The sequence below is a fragment of the Mustelus asterias genome, unplaced genomic scaffold (assembly GCF_964213995.1).
Source record: "Mustelus asterias unplaced genomic scaffold, sMusAst1.hap1.1 HAP1_SCAFFOLD_3220, whole genome shotgun sequence".
NCBI classification, from domain to species: Eukaryota; Metazoa; Chordata; class Chondrichthyes; order Carcharhiniformes; family Triakidae; genus Mustelus; species Mustelus asterias.
The window spans coordinates 14,358-37,438 of NW_027593165.1; the positions used below are offsets into that span (position 1 = coordinate 14,358).

Genomic DNA, 23,081 nt, shown 5'->3' on the forward strand with positions numbered 1-23,081 from the left:
ACAGAGCACACAGTTGTGTTGTGGGTCAGGGGTCCACCCCTTATTGGCCCCTCCTTACTGGAGTCGACCACCTCTGGGTTATATATATTTAAAAATAAACATGTTTTTGTGGGGGCTGATTTATTTGCAGAATGTGTGACTTCCCCTTTAAATCTTCCCCCGGAGCCCTTAAAGGAGCCTCAGGGGCCCTGAGGTGGGGCTCCGGAGCTGATTGGCGGCAGTGTGGACAGGAGCTGGGGCTGAGAGAGGGGGGGAGAAGCGGCTCCTGCTGCGGCTGGGGGGAGAGGCCCCGGGACCCTGAGCCCGTCAGGCCGCCAGGAGAGGAGCCAGGCATGGAGCACCAGCCCAGGATGGAGCCTAGAGGCCGGCCTGCAATCACAGGCAGCCCGCTGCTGCAGAGTGCCCACCACCGCCAGCCAGCTGCAGCCAACATTAAGGAGGAGAGGCCCGAGATAGGTGAGGCTGGGGGGGGGGGAGAGGGGGGGCTGGGGATAGGGAGGGGGAAGGGGGGGTGAGGGTAAGCAGAGGGCCTGTGGACAGGGGGGAAGGGAAGGAGGGGAAGGGAAGGAGGGGAAGGGGGAGGGGGCCACACTGGGGGCCCCACAACCCAGAGACAAAGGCCATTTGTTCACTGTGCACAAACCCAGCTCCATCTGCTGGACTGGGAACGAATGGCAGGCACTGAACCTTCAGGGGGTGACGGTGAGAGGAACTATCAATCCCATTGATGCTTCACATTGAGGCAGCTATCCCATGATGCTTTACATTGAGGCAGATATCCCATGATGCTTTACATTGAGGTATCTATCCCATGATGCTTTACATTGAGGTATCTATCCCATGATGCTTTACATTGAGGTAGCTATCCCATTGATGCTTTACATTGAGGTAGCTATCCCATGATGCTTTACATTGAGGTATCTATCCCATTGATGCTTCACATTGAGGCATCTATCCCATGATGCTTTACATTGAGGTATCTATCCCATGATGCTTTACATTGAGGCAGCTATCCCATGATGCTTTACATTGAGGTATCTATCCCATGATGCTTTACATTGAGGTATCTATCCCATGATGCTTTACATTGAGGTAGCTATCCCATGATGCTTTACATTGAGGTATCTATCCCGTGATGCTTTACATTGAGATAGCTATCCCATGATGCTTTACATTGAGGTATCTATCCCATGATGCTTTGCATTGAGGTAGCTATCCCATGATGCTTTACATTGAGGTATCTATCCCGTTGATGCTTCACATTGAGGCATCTATCCCATGATGCTTTACATTGAGGTATCTATCCCATGATGCTTTACATTGAGGCAGCTATCCCATGATGCTTTACATTGAGGTAGCTATCCCATGATGCTTTACATTGAGATAGCTATCCCATGATGCTTTACATTGAGGTATCTATCCCATGATGCTTTGCATTGAGGTAGCTATCCCATGATGCTTCACATTGAGGCATCTATCCCATGATGCTTTACATTGAGGTATCTATCCCATGATGCTTTACATTGAGGCAGCTATCCCATGATGCTTTACATTGAGGTATCTATCCCATGATGCTTTACATTGAGGTATCTATCCCATGATGCTTTACATTGAGGTAGCTATCCCATGATGCTTTACATTGAGGCAGCTATCCCATGATGCTTTACATTGAGGCAGCTATCCCATGATGCTTTACATTGAGGTATCTATCCCATGATGCTTTACATTGAGGTATCTATCCCATGATGCTTTACATTGAGGTAGCTATCCCATGATGCTTTACATTGAGGTATCTATCCCATGATGCTTTACATTGAGGCAGCTATCCCATGATGCTTTACATTGAGGTATCTATCCCATGATGCTTTACATTGAGGTAGCTATCCCATGATGCTTTACATTGAGGTATCTATCCCATGATGCTTTACATTGATAGCTATCCCATGATGCTTTACATTGAGGTATCTATCCCATGATGCTTTGCATTGAGGTAGCTATCCCATGATGCTTCACATTGAGGCATCTATCCCATGATGCTTTACATTGAGGTATCTATCCCATGATGCTTTACATTGAGGCAGCTATCCCATGATGCTTTACATTGAGGTATCTATCCCATGATGCTTTACATTGAGGTATCTATCCCATGATGCTTTACATTGAGATAGCTATCCCATGATGCTTTACATTGAGGTATCTATCACATGATGCTTTACATTGAGGTATCTATCCCATGATGCTTTACATTGATAGCTATCCCATGATGCTTTACATTGAGGTATCTATCCCATGATGCTTTGCATTGAGGTAGCTATCCCATGATGCTTCACATTGAGGCATCTATCCCATGATGCTTTACATTGAGGTATCTATCCCATGATGCTTTACATTGAGGCAGCTATCCCATGATGCTTTACATTGAGGTATCTATCCCATGATGCTTTACATTGAGGTAGCTATCCCATAATGCTTTACATTGAGGTATCTATCCCATGATGCTTTACATTGAGATAGCTATCCCATGATGCTTTACATTGAGGTATCTATCACATGATGCTTTACATTGAGATAGCTATCCCATGATGCTTTACATTGAGGTATCTATCACATGATGCTTTACATTGAGGTAGCTATCTCATTGATGCTTTACATTGAGGTATCTCCCATGATGCTTTGCATTGAGGTAGCTATCCCATGATGCTTTACTTTGAGGAAGCTATCCCATGATGCTTCACATTGAGGCATCTATCCCATGATGCTTTACATTGAGGTAGCTATCCCATGATGCTTTACATTGAGGTAGCTATCCCATGATGCTTTACATTGAGGTAGCCATCCCATGATGCTTTATGTTGAGGTAGCTATCCCATGATGCTTTACATTGAGGTATCTATCCCATGGTGCTTTACATTGAGGTATCTATCCCATGGTGCTTTACATTGAGGTAGCTATCCCATGATGCTTTATACTGAGGTATCTATCCCATGATGCTTTACATTGAGGTAGCTATTCTATGATGCTTTACATTGAGGTAGCTATCCCATGATCCTTTATGTTGAGGTATCTATCCCATGATGCTTTACATTGTGGTAGCTATCCCATGATGCTTTACATTCAAGTAGCTATCCCATGCTTTACATTGAGGTAGCTATCCCATGATGCTTTACATTGAGGTATCTATCCCATGATGCTTTTCCTGAGGTAGCCATCCTATGCTGCTTGATACTGAGGGAGCTATCTCATGATGCTTTACATTGTGATATCTCTCTCACCAATTCCACTGGACGGCATGTATTTGGCGGCACGGTGGCTAGAACTGCTGCATCACAGCGCCGGGGTCTCTGGTTCGATTCCGGCCTCGGGTCACTGTGCGGAGTTTACACGTTCTCCTCATGTTTGCGTGGGTTTCCTGTGGGCGCTCCGGTTTCCTCCCACACTCCAAAGATGTGCGGGTTACATTAATTGGCTATGCTAAATTGATCCTCGTGTCAGGGGGATTAGCAAGGTAAATATATGGAGTTACGGGAATAGGGCCTGGGTGGTGGCGCAGGCTCGATGGGCCAAATGGCCTCCTTCTGCACTGTAGGGATTCTATGTGTGGTTCCTGATTAATCAGGGGTTATGGGGATGAGAAAAATACCAGCCGTGATTGAATGGCGGAGCAGGCGCAATGGGCCGAGTGGCCTAATTCTGCTCCGATGTCTTTTGATCTTATTTTCATCTGTTCCCTGTGGGTGAGCAATTCACCATCAGGAGACACGTTGTGTTACTCAGTTTCTCTCCGTGTCTGTCTGTCTCTCCCTCACGGTCTCTGTCTCAGATCCCATCCATTTGAATCGCAGTCCCCCCCATGTCACCTTCGCTATGTTGTCCATAGGATCACCTTCAGTGGTTCGATTCAGAACCTGAATGGCAGTCACAGGCGATACCTCAACAGATGGAATGGACAGTGAAGGAGGAGCTTTACTCTGTATCTAACCCCGTGTTGTACCTGTCCTGGGAGTGTTTGATGGGGACAGTGTAGAGGGAGCTTTACTCTGTATCTAACCCCGTGTTGTACCTGTCCTGGGAGTGTATGATGGGGGACAGAGTAGAGGGAGCTTTACTCTGTATCTAACCCCGTGCTGTACCTGTCCTGGGAGTTTTTGATGGGGGACAGTGTAGAGGGAGCTTTACTCTGTATCTAACCCCGTGCTGTACCTGTCCTGGGAGTGTATGATGGGGGACAGAGTAGAGGGAGCTTTACTCTGTATCTAACCCCGTGCTGTACCTGTCCTGGGAGTGTTTGATGGGGGACAGTGTAGAGGGAGCTTTACTCTGTATCTAACCCCGTGCTGTACCTGTCCTGGGAGTGTTTGATGGAGACAGTGTAGAGGGAGCTTTACTCTGTATCTAACCCCGTGCTGTACCTGTCCTGGGAGTGTTTGATGGAGACAGTGTAGGAGGAGCTTTACTCTGCATCTAACCCTGTGCTGTACCTGTCCTGGGAATGTTTGATGGGGACAGTGTAGAGGGAGCTTTACTCTATCTAACCCCGTGCTGTACCTGTCCTGCGAGTGTTTGATGGGGGACAGTGTAGAGGGAGCTTTACTCTGTATCTAACCCCGTGCTGTACCTGTCCTGGGAGTGTTTGATGGGGACAGTGGAGAGGTAGCTTTACTCTGTATCTAACCCCGTGCTGTACCTGTCCTGGGAGTGTTTGATGAGGGACAGTGTAGAGGGAGCTTTACTCTGTATCTAACCCCGTGCTGCATCTGTCCTGGGAGTGTTTGATGGGGGACAGTGTAGAGGGAGCTTTACTCTGTATCTAACCCCGTGCTGTACCTGTCCTGGGAGTGTTTGATGGGGACAGTGGAGAGGGAGCTTTACTCTGTATCTAACCCCGTGCTGTACCTGTCCTGGGAGTGTTTGATGGGGGACAGTGCAGAGGGAGCTTTACTCTGTATCTAACCCCGTGCTGTACCTGTCCTGGGAGTGTTTGATGGGGGACAGTGTAGAGGGAGCTTTACTCTGTATCTAACCCCGTGCTGTACCTGTCCTGGGAGTGTTTGATGGGGGACAGTGTAGAGGGAGCTTTACTCTGTATCTAACCCCGTGCTGTACCTGTCCTGGGAGTGTTTGATGGGGGACAGTGTAGAGGGAGCTTTAGTCTGTATCTAACCCCATGCTGTACCTGTCCTGGGAGTGTTTGAAGGGGACAGTGCAGAGGGAGCTTTACTCAGTATCTAACCCTGTGCTGTACCTGTCCTGGGAATGTTTGATGGGGGACAGTGTAGAGGGAGCTTTACTCTGTATCTAACCCCGTGCTGTACCTGTCCTGGGAGTTTTTGAAGGGCAACAGTGTAGAGGGAGCTTTACTCTGTATCTAACTCAGTGCTAGACCTGTCCTGGGAATGTTTTAATTTGATTAATTGTCACATGTATTGGTATACAGTGAAAAGTATTATTTCTTGCACATTAGACCGACAAAGCATACCATTCATAGAGAAGGAAAAGGGAGAGTGTCGGATGTCGTGTTACTGTCAAAGCCAGAGTGTAGAGAGAGATCAACATAGTGCGAGGTAGGTCTTTTCAAAAGTCTGATGGCAGCAGAGAAGAAGCTGTTCTTGAGTCGGTTGGTATGTGACTTCAGACTTTTGTATCTTTTTCCCCCGAGTGAAGACGATGGAAGAGAGAATGTCCGGGGTGCGTGGAGTCCTTAATTATGCTGGCTGCTTTGCCGATGCAGCGGGAAGTGTAGACAGAGTCAATGGATGGGAGGCTGATTTGCATGATGGGTTGGGCTACATTCACAACCTTTTTGTAGTTTCTTGCACAGAGCAGGAGCCGTACCAAGCTGTGATACAACCAGAAAGAATGCTTTCTATGGTGCATCTGTAAAAGTTGCTGAGAATCTTGGCTGACATGCCAAATTTCCTTTGTCTCTGAGAAAGTAATGGCATTGGAGGACTTTCTTAACTATAGTATCGGCATGGGGGGGGGACCAGGACAGGTTGTTGGTGATCCGGACACCTAAAAGCTTGAAGCTCTCGACCATTACTACTTTGTCCCCATTGATGTAGACAGGGGCATGTTCTCCTTTACGCTTCCTGAAGTCGATGACAATCTCCTTCGTTTTGTTGACATTGAGGAAAAGATTATTGGCGCCGCACCAGTTCACCAGATTCTCTATCTCATTCCTGTACTCTGTCTCATCATTGTTTGAGATCCGGTGGTATCGTCAGCAAACTTGAAAATCGAATTGGAGGGGAGTTTGGCCCCACAGTGATAGGTGTATAAGGAGTATAGTAGGGGTCTGAGAACACAGCCTTGTGGGGCACCGGTGTTGAGGATGATCGTGGAGGAGGTGTTGTTGCCTATCCTTACTGATTGCAGTCTGTGGGTTAGGAAGTTCAGGATCCAGTCACAGAGGGAGGAGCAGAGCCCCAGGCCACAGAGTTTGGAGAGGAGTTTCGTAGGAATAATGGTGTTGAAGGCTGAGCTGTAGTCAATAAATAGGAGTCTGACATAAGTGTTTTTGTTGTTTAGGTGTTCCAGGGTTGAGTGCAGGGCCAGGGAGATGGCGTCTGCTGTGGACCTGTGCCGGCAGTAGGCGAACTGTAGTGGATCCAGGTAGTCCGGGAGGCTGGGATTGATTCGTGCCATGACTAGCCTTTCGAAGCACTTCATAATGATGGATGTCAGAGCCACCGGCCGATAGTCATTAAGGCACGCTGCCTGGTTTTTCTTAGTTACTGGGTTGATGGTCATCTTCTTGAAGCAGATAGGGACCTCAGATTGTTGTAAGGAGAGGTTGAAGATGTCTGTGAATACCCCCGCCAACCGGTCCGTGCAAGATCTGAGCGCTCTTCCAGATACCCCATCCAGGCCAGTCGTTTTCTGTGGGTTGACCTTCGAGAAGGCTGCTCTGACATCTGCAATGACGACCTTAGATACAGTTTCATCTGAGACTTCCAGGGTGGAGGGCCTAGAATGCATTGAACCCATTAGGGAGGGGTGTGTTGGAGCCGGCGATTTTACATGCCTTCATCTTGTAGCCTGTTAGTCTTGTAGACTTTGCCATAGTCGGCGGGGGCCTGTGTGGCTACCCTGGGACTCTAGCTTGGTCTGGTACTGTCTTTTGGCATCTCTGATGGATCTCCTTGGATCATATCTGGCTTTCTTGTGTAGGTCAGGGTCGCCTGACTTGAACACCTCAGACCCGGACTTCAGCAAGCAGCGGATATCCCTGTTCATCCATGGTTTCCGGTTGGGGAAACACACGGATTTGCTTCTTTGGCACACAGTCTTCTACACTACTAATGAAGTTAGTTACTGTAGTGGCGTACTCGTTCAGGCTGGTCACAGAGTTTTTAAATACTGACCAGTCCACTGACTCTAAGCAGTCCTGTAGGAGATCATCCGATTCCTCAGACCAACGCTGCACGACTCTCTTTGATGGATTCTCCCGCTTCAGTTTTTGCTTGTAAGCCGGGAGCAGGAGCACAGCCTTGTGGTCTGATTTACCAGAGTGTGGGCGGGTGATAGAGCGGTAGGCATGTTTGATATTTGTGTAGCAGTGGTCTAGGATGTTTGGGCCTCTGGTGGAACAGGAGACATGTTGGTGGTAACTTGGGAGGACGCTCTTGAGCTTGGCCTGATTGAAGTCTCCGGCCACGATGAACAAGGCCTCGGGATGTTTTGTCTCAAGGCTATTTGTAGTGGTGTATATTTCACCCAGCGCAATCTTCACATCCGCATGGCGTGGGATGCAAACTGCCATCAGGATAACAGAGTTGAACTCCCGTAGGGGCGGCATTTTAGCGTCAGGTATTCTAGGTCCAGGGAGCAGAAACTCACCAGTATTGCTACGTCTAGACATCACGAGGTATTGATTAGGAAGCAGACCCCACCTCCCCGAGCCTTGCCTGAGGCCGCTGTACGGTCCATTCGATGGATTGAGGAGCCCTCTGGTTGTAGGTCACAGTCCGGTGAAGCAGGAGTGGGCCAAGTCTCCGTGAGACACAGCAATCCCTCAGTTCTCTTTGGAAAGTGAGTCTGGCTATCTATCAGTATCTATTGAACTTTTGTGAAACGAATACTTTTCCTGAGTAAACACTGGGTTACAGCAGCTGCAATGGTGAATTTACAAAGGACACAGCTGATCTATGGAGCTTTCTGAGGCGTTACGGGATCCAGCTCTTGGGTGTTAAAAAAAAAACTGGATTTAGAATAATCAGAGAGAGACTGTCGCGGGGAGGGGGCAACAGCCTTACCCCATCTAGAATAATCAGAGAGAGACTGCCGGCGGGGGAGGGGGGGGAAGCAACAGCCTTACCCCATCCCTCTTTCTTCTGAAACCACAGTCTCCAAAGCTGAGCTGTTTGTGATTTGGAAACCCCACAAGAAGACCTCATTGCTGTAAACCGAGAGTTTTTAAAATGTTCATTTATTGGATGTGGGCATCACTGGCTCAGCCAGCATTTATTGTCCACCCCTAGTTGCCCTTGAGAAAGGTGGTGGTGAGTTTCCATCTTGAACCGTTTCAGTCCATGTGGTGTAGGTACACCCATATTGCTGATAGGGAGGCAGTTCCAGGATTTTGACCCAGCCACAGTGAGGGAACGGTAATTTATTTCCAAGTCAGGATGGTGTGCGTCTTAAACTTCCAGCTGATCTCATGCGTCTGCTGCTGTTGTCCTTCTGGATGGTAGCAATTGTTGGTTTGGAACATGCTGTCTGAGGAATCTTGGTGAGTTCCTGCAGTGCATCTTGTAGATGGTACACACGGCTGCCACTGTGTTGGTGATGGAAGGATTGAATGTTTGTGGATGGGGTGCCAATCAAGCAGGGCTGCTTTGTCCTGGATGGTGTCGAGCTTCTTGAATGCTGTTGGAGCCGCACCCATCCAGGCAAGTGGAGAGTATTCCATCACACTCCCGACTTGTGCCTTGTAGATGGTGGACAGGCTTTGGGGAGTCAGGAGGTGAGTTACTCGCTGTAAGATTCCTAGCCTGTGACCTGCTCTTGTAGCCACTGTATTTATATGGCTAGCCCAGTTCAGTTTATGGTCAGTGGTGACCCCAGGACATTAACAGTGGGAGATTCAGCGATGGTTAGATCCTGTCTTGTTGGAGATGGTGTTTGCCTGGCACTTGTGTGGCGCAAATTAGACTTGCCACTTGTCAGACCAAACCTGGATATTGTCCAAATTTCGCTGCATTTGGACATTAAGGAACCATTTCTTATGCACCTACACCCGGTTAAATATATCTTCAATTGGCAACATCACCGCCTTTTGAAATTCAAACTCCGCGATAACCAAGTCAGGAGTGGAACAAAGAGTGGATGGATTCTGTTCATCCCTGCTGACCTCGTCCTAACACACTGTATTCCTTTGGTAAATGGGAGTCTGTTCATAGAATCTACAGCACGGAGACAGGCCCTTCGGCCCAAACTGGTCCATGCTGACCAAAATGCCCATCTAAGCTAACTCCATTTGCCTGCATTTGGCCCATATCCCTCTAAACCTTTCCTATCCATGTATCTGACCAAATGCCTTTTAAATGTTGTCAATGTCCCTGCCTCAACCACTTCCTCTGACAGCCCACTCCACACACGTACCCCCTCTGTGTAAAAAGGTTTCTCCTCAGGTTCCCATTAATTCTTTCCCCTCTCAACTTAAACCTGTGCCCTCTAGTTCTCGATTCCCCAACCCTGGGAAAAAGACTGATTGCATCCACCCTATCCATGCCCCTCATGATCTTATACACCTCTCTAAGGTCACCCTTCAGTCTCCTACACTCCAAATAAAAAAGCCCTAGCCTGTCCAATCTCGCCCGATAGCTCAGTCCCTTGAGTCCTGGCAACATCCTTGTAAATCTCTTCTGCACTCTCTCCAGTTTAGTAACATCTTTCCTATAGCAAGGCGACCAAAACTGAACACAATACTCCAGGTGCGGTGTTACCAATGTCCAGTCCAACTGCAACATAACTTCCCAACTTCTATACTCAATGCCCTGACTGATGAAGGCCAGCATGCCAAAAGCCTTCTTCACTGCCCTATCTACCTGTGAGTCCACCTTTAGAGAACCGTGCACCTGAACTCCAAGGTTTCTCTGTTCCACGATACTCCCTAAGGTCCTACCATTCACTGAGAAAGTCCTACCTTGATTTGACTTTCCAAAATGCAACACCTCGCACTTATCTGTAATGAAGGTGAGAGGGGAGAGATACAAAAGGGTCCAGAGAGACAGTCTTTCACGTAGAGGGTGGTGAGTGTCTGGAACCAGCTGCCAGAGGTAGTAGTAGAGGCGGGTACAATTTTGTCTTTTAAAAAGCATTTAGACAGTTACATGGGTACAATGGGTATAGAGGGATATGGGCCAAATGCGGGCAATTGGGATTAGCTGAGAGGTTTTTTAAAAAAAAGGGCGGCATGGACAAGTTAGGCCGAAGGACCCGTTTCCCTGCTGTAAACCTCTATGACTGTATGACTATAACTCCATTTGCCATTTCTGGGCCCATTTCCCCAGCTGATCAAGATCCTGCTGTAGGTTTTTGATAACCTTCCTCACTGTCTACAATACCACCTATTTTAGTGTCATTTGCAAACTTACTGATCATTCCTTGTACATTCTCATCCAAAGTGTTGATATAGATAACAAACAGCACTGACCCCTGAGGCACACCACGAGTCACAGGCCTCCAGTCCGACAAGCATCCTTCCACCATTACCCTCTGCTTCTTACCATGTAACCAATTGTATATCCAATTTGCCAGCTCTCCCTGGATTCCATGTGACCTAACCTTCCAGAGCAGCCTACCGTGTGGAACTTTTATCAAAGGCCTCACTGAAGTTCATATAGACTGCGTCTAACCTCCCTGCCCTCATTGTCCTTCCTGGAATTTTTGATTAACCAGCACCACCGATTCCCCACTTGTCATTGAGGGAATGCGACCAAGGTTCAGCAGACTGATTCTTTGAATGCTAGGTTTGTCCTACAAAGAGCGATTGAGGAGACTGGGCCTGTATTCTTTAGTTTAGAATAAGGAGGTGATCTCATTGAAATTTACAGAATTCTTACAGGGCAGGACAGGTTGCGTATGGATACGATGTTTGGGGTCAGTAGGTGGTATCTAGGACTGAGATGAGGAGGCATTTCTTCACTCAGGATGGTGAATCTTTGGAATTCTCTAGCCCAGAGTGGAGTCGAGGCTCAGTTATTGACCACAGCTGTTTGTCTCTAGATATTTAAGATATAGGATATGGGGATGGTGCAGGAAAATTGCTTTCAACTAGAAGATCCGCCATGATGGATGGTGGAGCTATCTTGAGGGGCCAAATGGCCTATTCCAGTTCCTATTTCCTGTATGACTCTGTGTTGTCTTTGCCCTGGGAGGTTTTGGTGGGAGAATGTGTGAAGGGTGAGCTGTCTGCCTATAGGTTACAGACCTGACATAACCCTCCACAGATGCTGTCAGAGCTTCTGAACATTTCCAGCATTTTCTGTTTTTATTCAGCACTGGGGGGAGCGACTGGACAGCGCTGGGGGGAGGGGGGAGTGACTGGACAGCACTGGGGGGAGAGGAGAGCGACTGGACAGCACTGGGGGGAGAGGGGAGTGACTGGACAGCACTGGGGGGAGAGGGGAGTGACTGGACAGCACTGGGGGGAGAGGGGAGTGACTGGACAGCACTGGGGGGAGAGGGGAGTGACTGGACAGCACTGGGGGGAGAGGGGAGTGACTGGACAGCACTGGGGGGAGAGGGGAGTGACTGGACAGCACTGGGGGGAGAGGGGAGTGACTGGACAGCACTGGGGGGAGAGGGGAGTGACTGGACAGCACTGGGGGGAGAGGAGAGCGACTGGACAGCACTGGGGGGAGAGGAGAGCGACTGGACAGCACTGGGGGGAGAGGGGAGTGACTGGACAGCACTGGGGGGAGAGGGGAGTGACTGGACAGCACTGGGGGGAGGGGGGAGTGACTGGACAGCACTGGGGGGAGGGGAGTGACTGGACAGCACTGGGGGGAGGGGAGTGACTGGACAGCGCTGGGGGGAGGGGAGTGACTGGACAGCGCTGGGGGGAGGGGGGAGTGACTGGACAGCACTGGGGGGAGGGGGGAGTGACTGGACAGCACTGGGGGGAGAGGGGAGTGACTGGACAGCACTGGGGGGAGGGGAGCGACTGGACAGCACTGGGGGGAGAGGGGAGTGACTGGACAGCACTGGGGGGAGAGGGGAGTGACTGGACAGCACTGGGGGGAGGGGGGAGTGACTGGACAGCACTGGGGGGAGGGGGGAGCGACTGGACAGCACTGGGGGGAGAGGGGAGCGACTGGACAGCACTGGGGGGAGGGGGGAGTGACTGGACAGCACTGGGGGGAGAGGGGAGTGACTGGACAGCACTGGGGGGAGGGGGGAGTGACTGGACAGCACTGGGGGGAGAGGGGAGCGACTGGACAGCACTGGGGGGAGAGGGGAGCAACTGGACAGCGCTGGGGGGAGGGGAGTGACTGGACAGCACTGGGGGGAGAGGGGAGTGACTGGACAGCACTGGGGGGAGAGGGGAGTGACTGGACAGCACTGGGGGGAGAGGGGAGTGACTGGACAGCACTGGGGGGAGAGGGGAGCGACTGGACAGCGCTGGGGGGAGGGGAGTGACTGGACAGCACTGGGGGGGGGGGGGAGGGGAGTGACTGGACAGCCCAGGGGGGGGGAGGGGAGTGACTGGACAGCACTGGGGGGAGGGGGGAGTGACTGGACAGCACTGGGGGGGAGAGGGGAGTGACTGGACAGCACTGGGGGGAGAGGGGAGTGACTGGACAGCACTGGGGGGGAGAGGGGAGTGACTGGACAGCACTGGGGGGGAGAGGGGAGTGACTGGACAGCACTGGGGGGGAGAGGGGAGTGACTGGACAGCACTGGGGGGAGGGGGGAGTGACTGGACAGCACTGGGGGGGAGAGGGGAGTGACTGGACAGCACTGGGGGGGAGAGGGGAGTGACTGGACAGCACTGGGGGGAAGAGGGGAGTGACTGGACAGCACTGGGGGGAGGGGGGAGTGACTGGACAGCACTGGGGGGAGGGGGGAGCGACTGGACAGCACTGGGGGGAGAGGGGAGCGACTGGACAGCACTGGGGGGAGGGGGGAGTGACTGGACAGCACTGGGGGGAGAGGGGAGTGACTGGACAGCACTGGGGGGAGGGGGGAGTGACTGGACAGCACTGGGGGGAGAGGGGAGCGACTGGACAGCACTGGGGGGAGAGGGGAGCAACTGGACAGCGCTGGGGGGAGGGGAGTGACTGGACAGCACTGGGGGGAGAGGGGAGTGACTGGACAGCACTGGGGGGAGAGGGGAGTGACTGGACAGCACTGGGGGGAGAGGGGAGTGACTGGACAGCACTGGGGGGAGAGGGGAGCGACTGGACAGCGCTGGGGGGAGGGGAGTGACTGGACAGCACTGGGGGGGGGGGGGGGGGGAGGGGAGTGACTGGACAGCCCAGGGGGGGGAGGGGAGTGACTGGACAGCACTGGGGGGAGGGGGGAGTGACTGGACAGCACTGGGGGGGAGAGGGGAGTGACTGGACAGCACTGGGGGGAGAGGGGAGTGACTGGACAGCACTGGGGGGGAGAGGGGAGTGACTGGACAGCACTGGGGGGGAGAGGGGAGTGACTGGACAGCACTGGGGGGAGGGGGGAGTGACTGGACAGCACTGGGGGGGAGAGGGGAGTGACTGGACAGCACTGGGGGGGAGAGGGGAGTGACTGGACAGCACTGGGGGGGAGGGGAGCGACTGGACAGCACTGGGGGGAGGGGGGAGTGACTGGACAGCACTGGGGGGAGGGGGGAGTGACTGGACAGCACTGGGGGGGAGGGGGGAGTGACTGGACAGCACTGGGGGGAGAGGGGAGTGACTGGACAGCACTGGGGGGAGGGGAGTGACTGGACAGCACTGGGGGGAGGGGAGTGACTGGACAGCACTGGGGGGGAGGGGGGATTGACTGGACAGCACTGGGGGGAGAGGGGAGTGACTGGACAGCACTGGGGGGAGGGGAGTGACTGGACAGCACTGGGGGGAGAGGGGAGTGACTGGACAGCGCTGGGGGGAGAGGGGAGTGACTGGACAGCGCTGGGGGGAGAGGGGAGTGACTGGACAGCACTGGGGGGAGAGGGGAGTGACTGGACAGCACTGGGGGGAGGGGGGAGTGACTGGACAGCACTGGGGGGAGGGGAGTGACTGGACAGCACTGGGGGGAGGGGAGTGACTGGACAGCACTGGGGGGAGGGGAGTGACTGGACAGCACTGGGGGGAGGGGAGTGACTGGACAGCACTGGGGGGGAGGGGGGAGTGACTGGACAGCGCTGGGGGGGAGGGGGGAGTGACTGGACAGCACTGGGGGGAGAGGGGAGTGACTGGACAGCACTGGGGGGGAGGGGGTGTGACTGGACAGCACTGTCGGGAGGGGGGAGCGACTGGACAGCGCTGGGGGGAGAGGGGAGCGACTGGACAGCACTGGGGGGAGGGGGGAGTGACTGGACAGCACTGGGGGGGAGAGGGGAGTGACTGGACAGCACTGGGGGGAGAGGGGAGCGACTGGACAGCACTGGGGGGAGAGGGGAGCGACTGGACAGCACTGGGGGGGAGAGGGGAGTGACTGGACTGCGCTGGGGGGAGGGGAGCGACTGGACAGCACTGGGGGGAGAGGGGAGTGACTGGACAGCACTGGGGGGAGAGGGGAGTGACTGGACAGCACTGGGGGGAGAGGGGAGTGACTGGACAGCACTGGGGGGAGAGGGGAGTGACTGGACAGCACTGGGGGGAGAGGGGAGTGACTGGACAGCACTGGGGGGAGGGGAGCGACTGGACAGCACTGGGGGGAGGGGAGTGACTGGACAGCACTGGGGGGGAGAGGGGAGTGACTGGACTGCGCTGGGGGGGAGGGGAGCGACTGGACAGCACTGGGGGGAGGGGAGCGACTGGACAGCACTGGGGGGGGAGAGGGGAGTGACTGGACAGCGCTGGGGGGAGAGGTGAGTGACTGGACAGTGCTGGGGGGAGAGGGGTATATTTGATGGGACAGCACCAGGGGTGAGTGGAGGGGGGGGATGGGATTGATGGAACAGCACCAAGGGCCAGGTTTTGATGTGTAATTTCCTTGTCCAGAATACGAAGCCTCTCTGAACTGCAGGAGTTTGGGACTTGCTGAAACTGGGCCTCCAGCCGAACCCATGGACCCAGTGAAGTGGCAAAGGCACAGGAGCCGGCGTGCCGGCAGGGATCACCGGCGATATTATCAGGAGCGATGGAAGATGGAATATCTGATGGACTATGACTGCCTGAGGCATGGCCTGGTCTGCATGGTGTGTGGCAGCACCTTGGCCACACTCAAACTTAGCACCATCAAGAGGCACATCCTGCAGAAACACCAGGACACCATGCTCCTCACTCGCACCGAGAAGGAAGTGGTCATTGCAACCTGGATTGACCACCTCCTGAGCCACAGCTACCCACAGGAGAAGTCTGATACCCTGGCATTTCAACCCACTGCAGTACAGACCCATCCTGCCCCAGGTATGTCTTACAGCACTCGGTAAGGGGACAGCTGCACTCTGTTGTTGCTCACACTCCAACGCCCACAACTGGCTTTCTCAATAGGAGAAACCATATTGGCTCATTCAGTTAGATCCTGCCCCATTTATACCATGGATGGCACAATGGTTAGCACAGCGAGAGCCGTGGATAACCAGTGAAATTGTGGGTCCAATCAAAAAGAAAAAAGAGGCATACATGAGGTCCAGGCAGCTAAAAACAGATGGAGCACTGGAGGAATACAGAGAAAGTAGAAAATAACTCAAACAGGGACTTGGAAGGGCAAAAAGGGGTCACGAAATGTCCTTGGCAGACAGGATTAAGGAGAATCCTAAGGCATTTTATACATACGTTAGGAACAAGAGGGTTATTAGGGAAAGAATCGGACCTCTCGGGGACAAAGGAGGGGAATTATGCTTAGAACCAAAGGAAGTAGGTGAGATCCTAAACGAATACTTTGCATCAGTATTCACAAAGGAGAGGGACATGTTGACTGGTAGTGTCTTAGAGAGATGCGTTAGAAAAAATCTCAATTACAAGGGAGGAAGTGTTAGGTTTTTTAGGAAACATTAAGACAGACAAATCCCCAGGGCCGGATGGCATCTATCCTAGACTCCTCAGGGAGGCGAGAGATGCAATTGCTGGGCCTCTAACAGAAATCTTTGTCTCTTCACTGGACACAGGTGAGGTCCCAGAGGATTGGAGGATAGCAAATGTGGTCCCGTTATTTAAGAAGGGTAGCTAGGATAACCCGGGTAATTATAGGCCGGTGAGCTTGACATCCGTGGTAGGGAATTTGTTGGAGAAGATTCTTGGAGATAGGATATATGCGCATTTAGAACTGAATAATCTCATTAGCGATAGACAGCATGGTTTTGTACGAGGGAGGTCATGCATCACAAATTTGGTTGAGTTTTTTGAGGAGGCGACAAAAGCAATTGACGAGGAAAGGGCCGTGGATGTCATCTATATGGATTTTAGTAAAGCGTTTGACAAGGTCCCTCATGGCAGGCTGGTGCAAAAGGTTAAATCTCACGGGATAAAAGGTGAGCTAGCTAGATGGGTGGAGAACTGGTTTAGCCATAGAAGACAGAGGGTAACAGTGGAGGGGTCTTTTTCCGGTTGGAGGTCTGTGACTAGTGGTGTTCTGCAGGGCTCTGATCTGGGACCTCTGCTGTTTGTGATATATATAAATGATTTGGAGGAAGATGTAACTGGTGTGATCAGTAAGTTTGCGGATGACACGAAGATTGCTGGAGTTGCGGATAGTGATGAACATTGTCAGAGAATACAGCAGGATATACATAGGCTGGACCATTGGGCGGAGAAATGGCAGATGGAATTTAATCCAGATAAATGCAAAGTGATGCATTTCGGTAGATCTAATGTAAGGGGGAGCTATACAATGGCAGAACCATCAGAAGCATAGACGCACAGAGGGACCTGGGTGTACAAGTCCACAGATCCTTAAAGGTGGCAGCACAGGTGGAGAGGGTGGTGAAGAAGGCATATGGCATGCTTGCCTTTATTGGACGGGACATAGAATATAAAAGTTGGCATATGATGTTGCAGCTGTATAGAACGATGGCTAGGCCACATTTGGAATACTGCGTCCAGTTCTGGTCGCCACACTACCAGAAGGACGTGGAGGCTTTGGAGAGAGTGCAGAAAAGGTTTACCAGGATGTTGCCTGGTATGGAGGGTCTTAGCTATGAGGAGAGATTGGGTAAACTGGGGTTGTTCTCACTGGAAAGACGGAGGATGAGGGGCGACCTAATAGAGGTGTGTAAAATTATGAAGGGCATAGATAGAGTGAACAGTGGGAAGCTTTTTCCCAGGTCGGAGGTGACGAACACAAGGGGTCACGGGTTCAAGGTGAGGGGGGCAAGGTTCAACACAGATGTCAGGGGGACATATTTTACACAGAGGGTGGTGGGGGCCTGGAATGCACTGCCAAGCAAGGTGATTGAGGCGGACACGCTGGGATCCTTTAAGACTTATCTAGATAACCACATGAACAGACTGGGAATAGAGGGATATAAACGAATGGTCGAGTTGGGCACATGAGCGGCGCAGGCTTGGAGGGCCGAAGGGCCTGTTCCTGTGCTGTATTGTTCTTTGTTCTTTGCTGTCTCACAGCACCAAGGACCAAGGTTCGATTCCTGGCTTGGGTCGCTGTCTCTGTGGGGTTTGCACGTTCTCCCCGTGTCTGCGTGGGTTTTCTCCCACAGTCCAAAGATGTGCGGGTTAGGTTGATTGGCCGTGCTAAATTGCCCCTTAGTGTCCCAGAATACGTAGGTTAGAGGGATTAGCGGGGTAAATATGTGGGGTTATGGGGATAGGATCTGGGGTGGGATTGTTGTCGGTGCAGGCTCGATGGGCCGAATGGCCTCCTTCTGCACTGTAGGGATTCTATGATTCTTAAATACATTTTCCCACCTTGACTATTCAACATAGGAACAAACCATTCAGTCTAACTGCTCAGTGTCAGTGTTTATGCTCCATGAGGTTTCTCCCTGATCTCACCCTCTTGTGTGTCCCCCACACACCCCCTCTGCCTGTATTACCCCCTGACGCTGCACCCAGTATTGGGGAGCCATCTGCCCCTCTTGCGCTCTGTCTGTGTCTGTCTACCACCCTGTCCCATCTGTGCCCCTCACTCTCTCCCTCTTTATCTGAGGAAGGATGTCCTTGCTATAGCGGGAGTACAGCGAAGGTTTACCAGGCTGATTCCTGGGATGGCAGGTCTGTCATATGAGGAGAGACTAAGTTGGTTAGGATTACATTAGGAAAGATGTGCTGGCCTTGGAAGGGGTCCAGAGGAGGTTCACAAGAATGATCCGAAGAATGAAGGGTTTGTCATATGAGGAGTGGTTGAGGACTCTGGGTCTATCTAAACTTGATGGAGGTTAGAAGGACGAGGTGGGGGGGGATCTAATTGAAACTTACAGAACATTGCGAGGCCTGGATAGAGTGGACATGGAGAGGATGTTTCCACTAGTAGGAAAAACTAGAACCAGAGGGCACAACCTCATGCTAAAGGGACGATCCTTTAAAACAGAGATCAGGAGGAATTTCTTCAGCCAGAGAGTGGTGAATCTGTGGAACTCTTTGCCGCAGAAGGCTGTGGAGGCCAGGTCATTGAGTGTCTTTAAGACAGAGATGGATAGGTTCTTGATCAACTTAGAAGATAGGAGTAGGAGGAGGCCATTCAGCCCTTCGAGCCTGCTCTGCCATTCATCACCATCATGGCTGATCGTCCAACTCAATAGCCTAATCCTGCTTTCTCCCCATAACCTTTGATCCCATTCACCCCAAGTGCTATATCCAGCCGCCTCTTGAATACATTCAATGCTTTGGCATCAACTACTTCCAGTGGTAATGAATTCCACAGGCTCACCACTCTCTGGGTGAAGAAATGTCTCCTCACCTCTGTCCTAAATGGTCTACCCTGAATCCTCAGACTGTGACCCTGGTTCTGGACTCCCCCCACCATCCGGAACATCCTCCCTGCATCTACCCTGTCTAGTCCTGTTAGAATTTTTAAGTCTCTATGAGATCCCCCCTCATTCGTCTGAACTCCAGCGAAAACAATCCTAACCTAGTCAATCTGTCCTCCTACATCAGTCCTGCCATCCCCGGAATCAGCCTGGTTCAATAAAGGGGATCAAGGGTTGTGGGGATAAGACAGGAAAATGGGGATAAGAATCGTATCAGCCGTGATTGAATGGCGGAGCAGACTCGAAGGGCTGAATGGCCTAATTCTGCTCCTATATATCTGATGATTTTATAGTAGGAAGTCTCACAACACCAGGTTAAAGTACAACAGGTTTATTTGGAATCACAAGCTTTCGGAGCGCTGCTCCTTCAACAGGTGAGTGATGGAGGAGCAGCGCTCCAAAAGCTCGTGATTCCAAATAAACCTGTTGGACTTTAACCTGGTGTTGTGAGACTTCTTGTTGTGCCCACCCCAGTCCAACGCCGGCATCTCCACATCATGATGATCTTGTATTCACTGGAGTTTAGAAGAATGAGAGGGGATCGAATAGAAACTCACAAAATTTTGACAGGGTTAGACAGGGTAGATTCAGAAAGAATGTTCCCGATGGTGGGGGGAGTCCAGAACGAGGGGTCATGGTTTGAGGATAAGGGGTAAACCTTTAGAACTGAGGTGAGGAGAAATTTCTTCACCCAGAGGGTGGTGAATATGTGGAATTCACTCCCACAGAAAGTAGCTGAGGCCAAAACGCTGTGTGATTTCAGGAAGAAATTAGATATCGCTCTTGGGGCTAAAGGAAGGCAGGGGTGATCAGGATACTGAATTCGATGATCAGCCATGACCAAAGTGAATGGAGGAGCAGGCTCGAAGGGCTGAATGGCCTCATCCTGCTTCTAGTTTCTATGATTAACTCCACACCGATCAGGCCTGGGTCCTGTTCCATTGAGTGCTCCTTTATAATTTTATGGTAAGGCCACACTTGGAATACTGTGTGCAATTCTGGTCACCCTATTATAGAAAGGATATTATTAAACTAGAAAGAGTGCAGAAAAGATTTACTAGGATGCTCCTGGGACTTGATGGATTGAGTTATAAGGAGAGCCTGGATAGACGGGGGTAGCACAGTGGGTTAGCACTGCTGCCTCACAGCGCCAGGGACCCGGGTTCTATTCCCGGCTCGGGTCACTGCCTATGCGGAGTCTGCACGTTCTCCCCGTGTCCTCTTTTTAGGTCAAACCAAACCAAGTAAACAAACTCAGATTAAATCAGGACAAAGTAAAAGGGGCAGCTCCCCAAAAAGGAGGGGGAACAGCCCGAACAGAAATCAAAGTACAAAGGAAACTTAAAAACATCAAATTAAAATGTGATTATTAGGGCCAATAATGCACCCCAACCCCTGCGGTGCCCAGCGGGCGCGGAAAGCGTCAACCTCGCCCGTGGACACTGCATGCTCCCTCTCCAGGGACACCTGGCCGCGAACGTAGCCGCGGTAGAGGGGAAGACAGTCAGGATGGACGGCCCCCTCGGTCGCCCGCAGCCTGGACCGGTAAATGGCGCGTTTCGCCAGGCCCAGGTTCACGAGGAGGTCGCCATCCCGACCCTCCCCTCTTCGCACCGGGTGTCCGTAGATCAGGAGCGTGGGACTGAAGTGCAGACAAAACATCAACAAAAGGTTCTTTAGGAAAACATAAAGGGAGTGCAGCCTAAGACACACAACATAGACATGGTCCACGGACTCTATCGGTTTCCTCCGGGTGCTCCGGTTTCCTCCCACAGTCCGAAAGATGTGCAGGTTAGGGTGCATTGACCCGAACAGGCGCTGGACTGTGGCAAGTAGAGGAATTTCACAGTAACTTCATTGCAGTGTTAATGTAAGCCTTACTTGTGACTAATAAATAAACTACTTTTTCCCTGGAGCGTAGGAGGCTGAGAGGCGATCTTATAGAGGTCTATAAAATAATGAGGGGCACAGATCAGCTAGATAGTCAATATCTTTTCCCAAAGGTAGGGGAGTCTAAAACTAGAGGGCATAGGTTTAAGGTGAGAGGGGAGAGATACAAAAGTGTCCAAAGGGGCAATTTTTTCCACACAGAGGGTGGTGAGTGTCTGGAACAAGCTGCCAGAGGTAGTAGTAGAGGCGGATACAATTTTGTCTTTGAAAAAGCATTTAGATAGTTACATGGGTAAGATGGGTATAGAGGGATATGGGCCAAACGCGGGCAATTGGGACTAGCTTAGGGGCTTAAAAAAAAAGGGGCAGCATGGACAAGTTGAGGGATGTGAGAAGTTACAGAGGGACATGGATAGGATGCAAGACTGGGCGGAGAAGTGGCAGATGGACTTCAACCCAGATAAATGCGTAGTGGTCCATTTTGGCAGGTCAAATGGGATGAAGGAGAAGAATATAAAGGGAAAGACTCTTAGTACTGTAGAGGATCAGAAGGACCTTGGGGTCCGGGTCCATAGGACTCTAAAATCGGCCCCACAGGTGGAGGAGGTGGTTAAGAAGGCATATGGTGTGCTGGCCTTTATCAATCGAGGGATTGAGTTTAGGAGTCGGGGGATAATGATGCAGCTATATAAGACCCTCGTCAGACCCCACTTGGAGTACTGTGCTCAGTTCTGGTCGCCTCATTACAGGAAGGATGTGGAAGAGATTGAAAGGGTGCAGAGAAGATTTACAAGGATGTTGCCTGGATTGAGTGGCATGCCTTATGAGGATAGGCTGAGGAAGCTCGGTCTTTTCTCTTTGGAGAGACGTAGGATGAGAGGAGACCTAATAGAGGTATATAAGATGTTGAGAGGCATAGATTGGGTGGACTCTGAGGCTTTTTCCCAGGGTGGAAATGTCTGCTATGAGAGGACACAGGTTTAGGGTGCTGGGGGGTAGGTACAGGGGAAATGTTAGGGGGAAGTTTTTCACACAGAGGGTGGTGGGTGAGTGGAATCGGCTGCCGTCAGTGGTGGTGGAGGCAAACTCAATAGGGTCTTTTAAGAGACTCCTGGATGAGTACATGGAGCTTAATAGGATGGAGGGTTATAGGTAGGTCTAGAAGGTAGGGATATGTTCGGCACAACTTGTGGGGCCGAAGGGCCTGTTTTGTGCTGTAAACCTCTGACTCTGTTCAACCCTGGCTGTGCTCAGCTCCAGGCTGCAGCACTGGGTGTCCATTGTAGTCAGGGTTAGGATACCTTGGACAGCACCCTGAGCTGAGGAGACATTCCCTCACCCAGAGGCTGGGCACTGTGTCTCTCTCTGTCTGACCCTGTGTGGTTTTATTCCAGTCCCGGCGGAGGCGACTCTCAGGCCAGACGCGGCCCCGGTGGAAGCGGCTCTGAGGCTGGACCCGACCACGGCCCCGGGGTGTGAAGGCGGAGGGCGGCGGCCCGGGAAGGAGGCGGCGTGGCGGCGGACCGGGAAGCCGGTGCGGAGGTATTACCAGGAGCGCTGGCGGAGCGAGTACCTGATGGACTACGACTGCCTGCGGAACGGCCTGGTCTGCATGGTGTGCGGCAGCGCCCTGGCCACGCTGAAGCTCAGCACCATCAAGCGGCACATCCTCCAGAAGCACCGAGCCTCGCTCAGCCTGAGCCCCGGCCAGAGGGACATCGTCATGGCCACCTGGGTGGAGCAGCTCCTCAACCAATCACAGAGCAACATCCAGCAGCAGGGGGCGGGGCCGCTGGCGGACGTCCAATCACAGCCCAGCCCGCCGAGGCTCCACCAATCACACCTCAGCGCGCCCGCCCGGCTCGGCCAATCGGGCGTCGAGCAGCGCGGACGGCCGCCCGCGTGCCAGGGCCTCAGCCAATCACAGATCGGCTCGCCAGGGCACCGGTTCGACCAATCACAGGCCCAGCTCCGCTTCGACCAATCACAGCTCCGGCTCCGGCTCGATGAATCACAACTCGGTACCCCCGCCCGGCTCCACCAATCGGGCGTCGAGCAGCGTGGACGGTTGGCCGGGTGCCAGCGCATCGACCAATCACAGCCCGCTCAGAGGCGG

General features: G+C 52.1%; 1 protein-coding gene across 1 annotated transcript; it reads left to right on the forward strand.

The window, feature by feature from the left end:
- On the forward strand, nucleotides 1-23,065 carry LOC144490378 (uncharacterized; the record flags this gene model as incomplete). Its single annotated transcript, XM_078208132.1, has 3 exons — nucleotides 1-456; nucleotides 15,150-15,557; nucleotides 22,360-23,065. Coding segments are annotated over exons 1-3 (1,439 nt in total), but the record flags the coding sequence as incomplete, so codon positions are not given.
- Nucleotides 23,066-23,081: the final 16 nt, after the last annotated feature.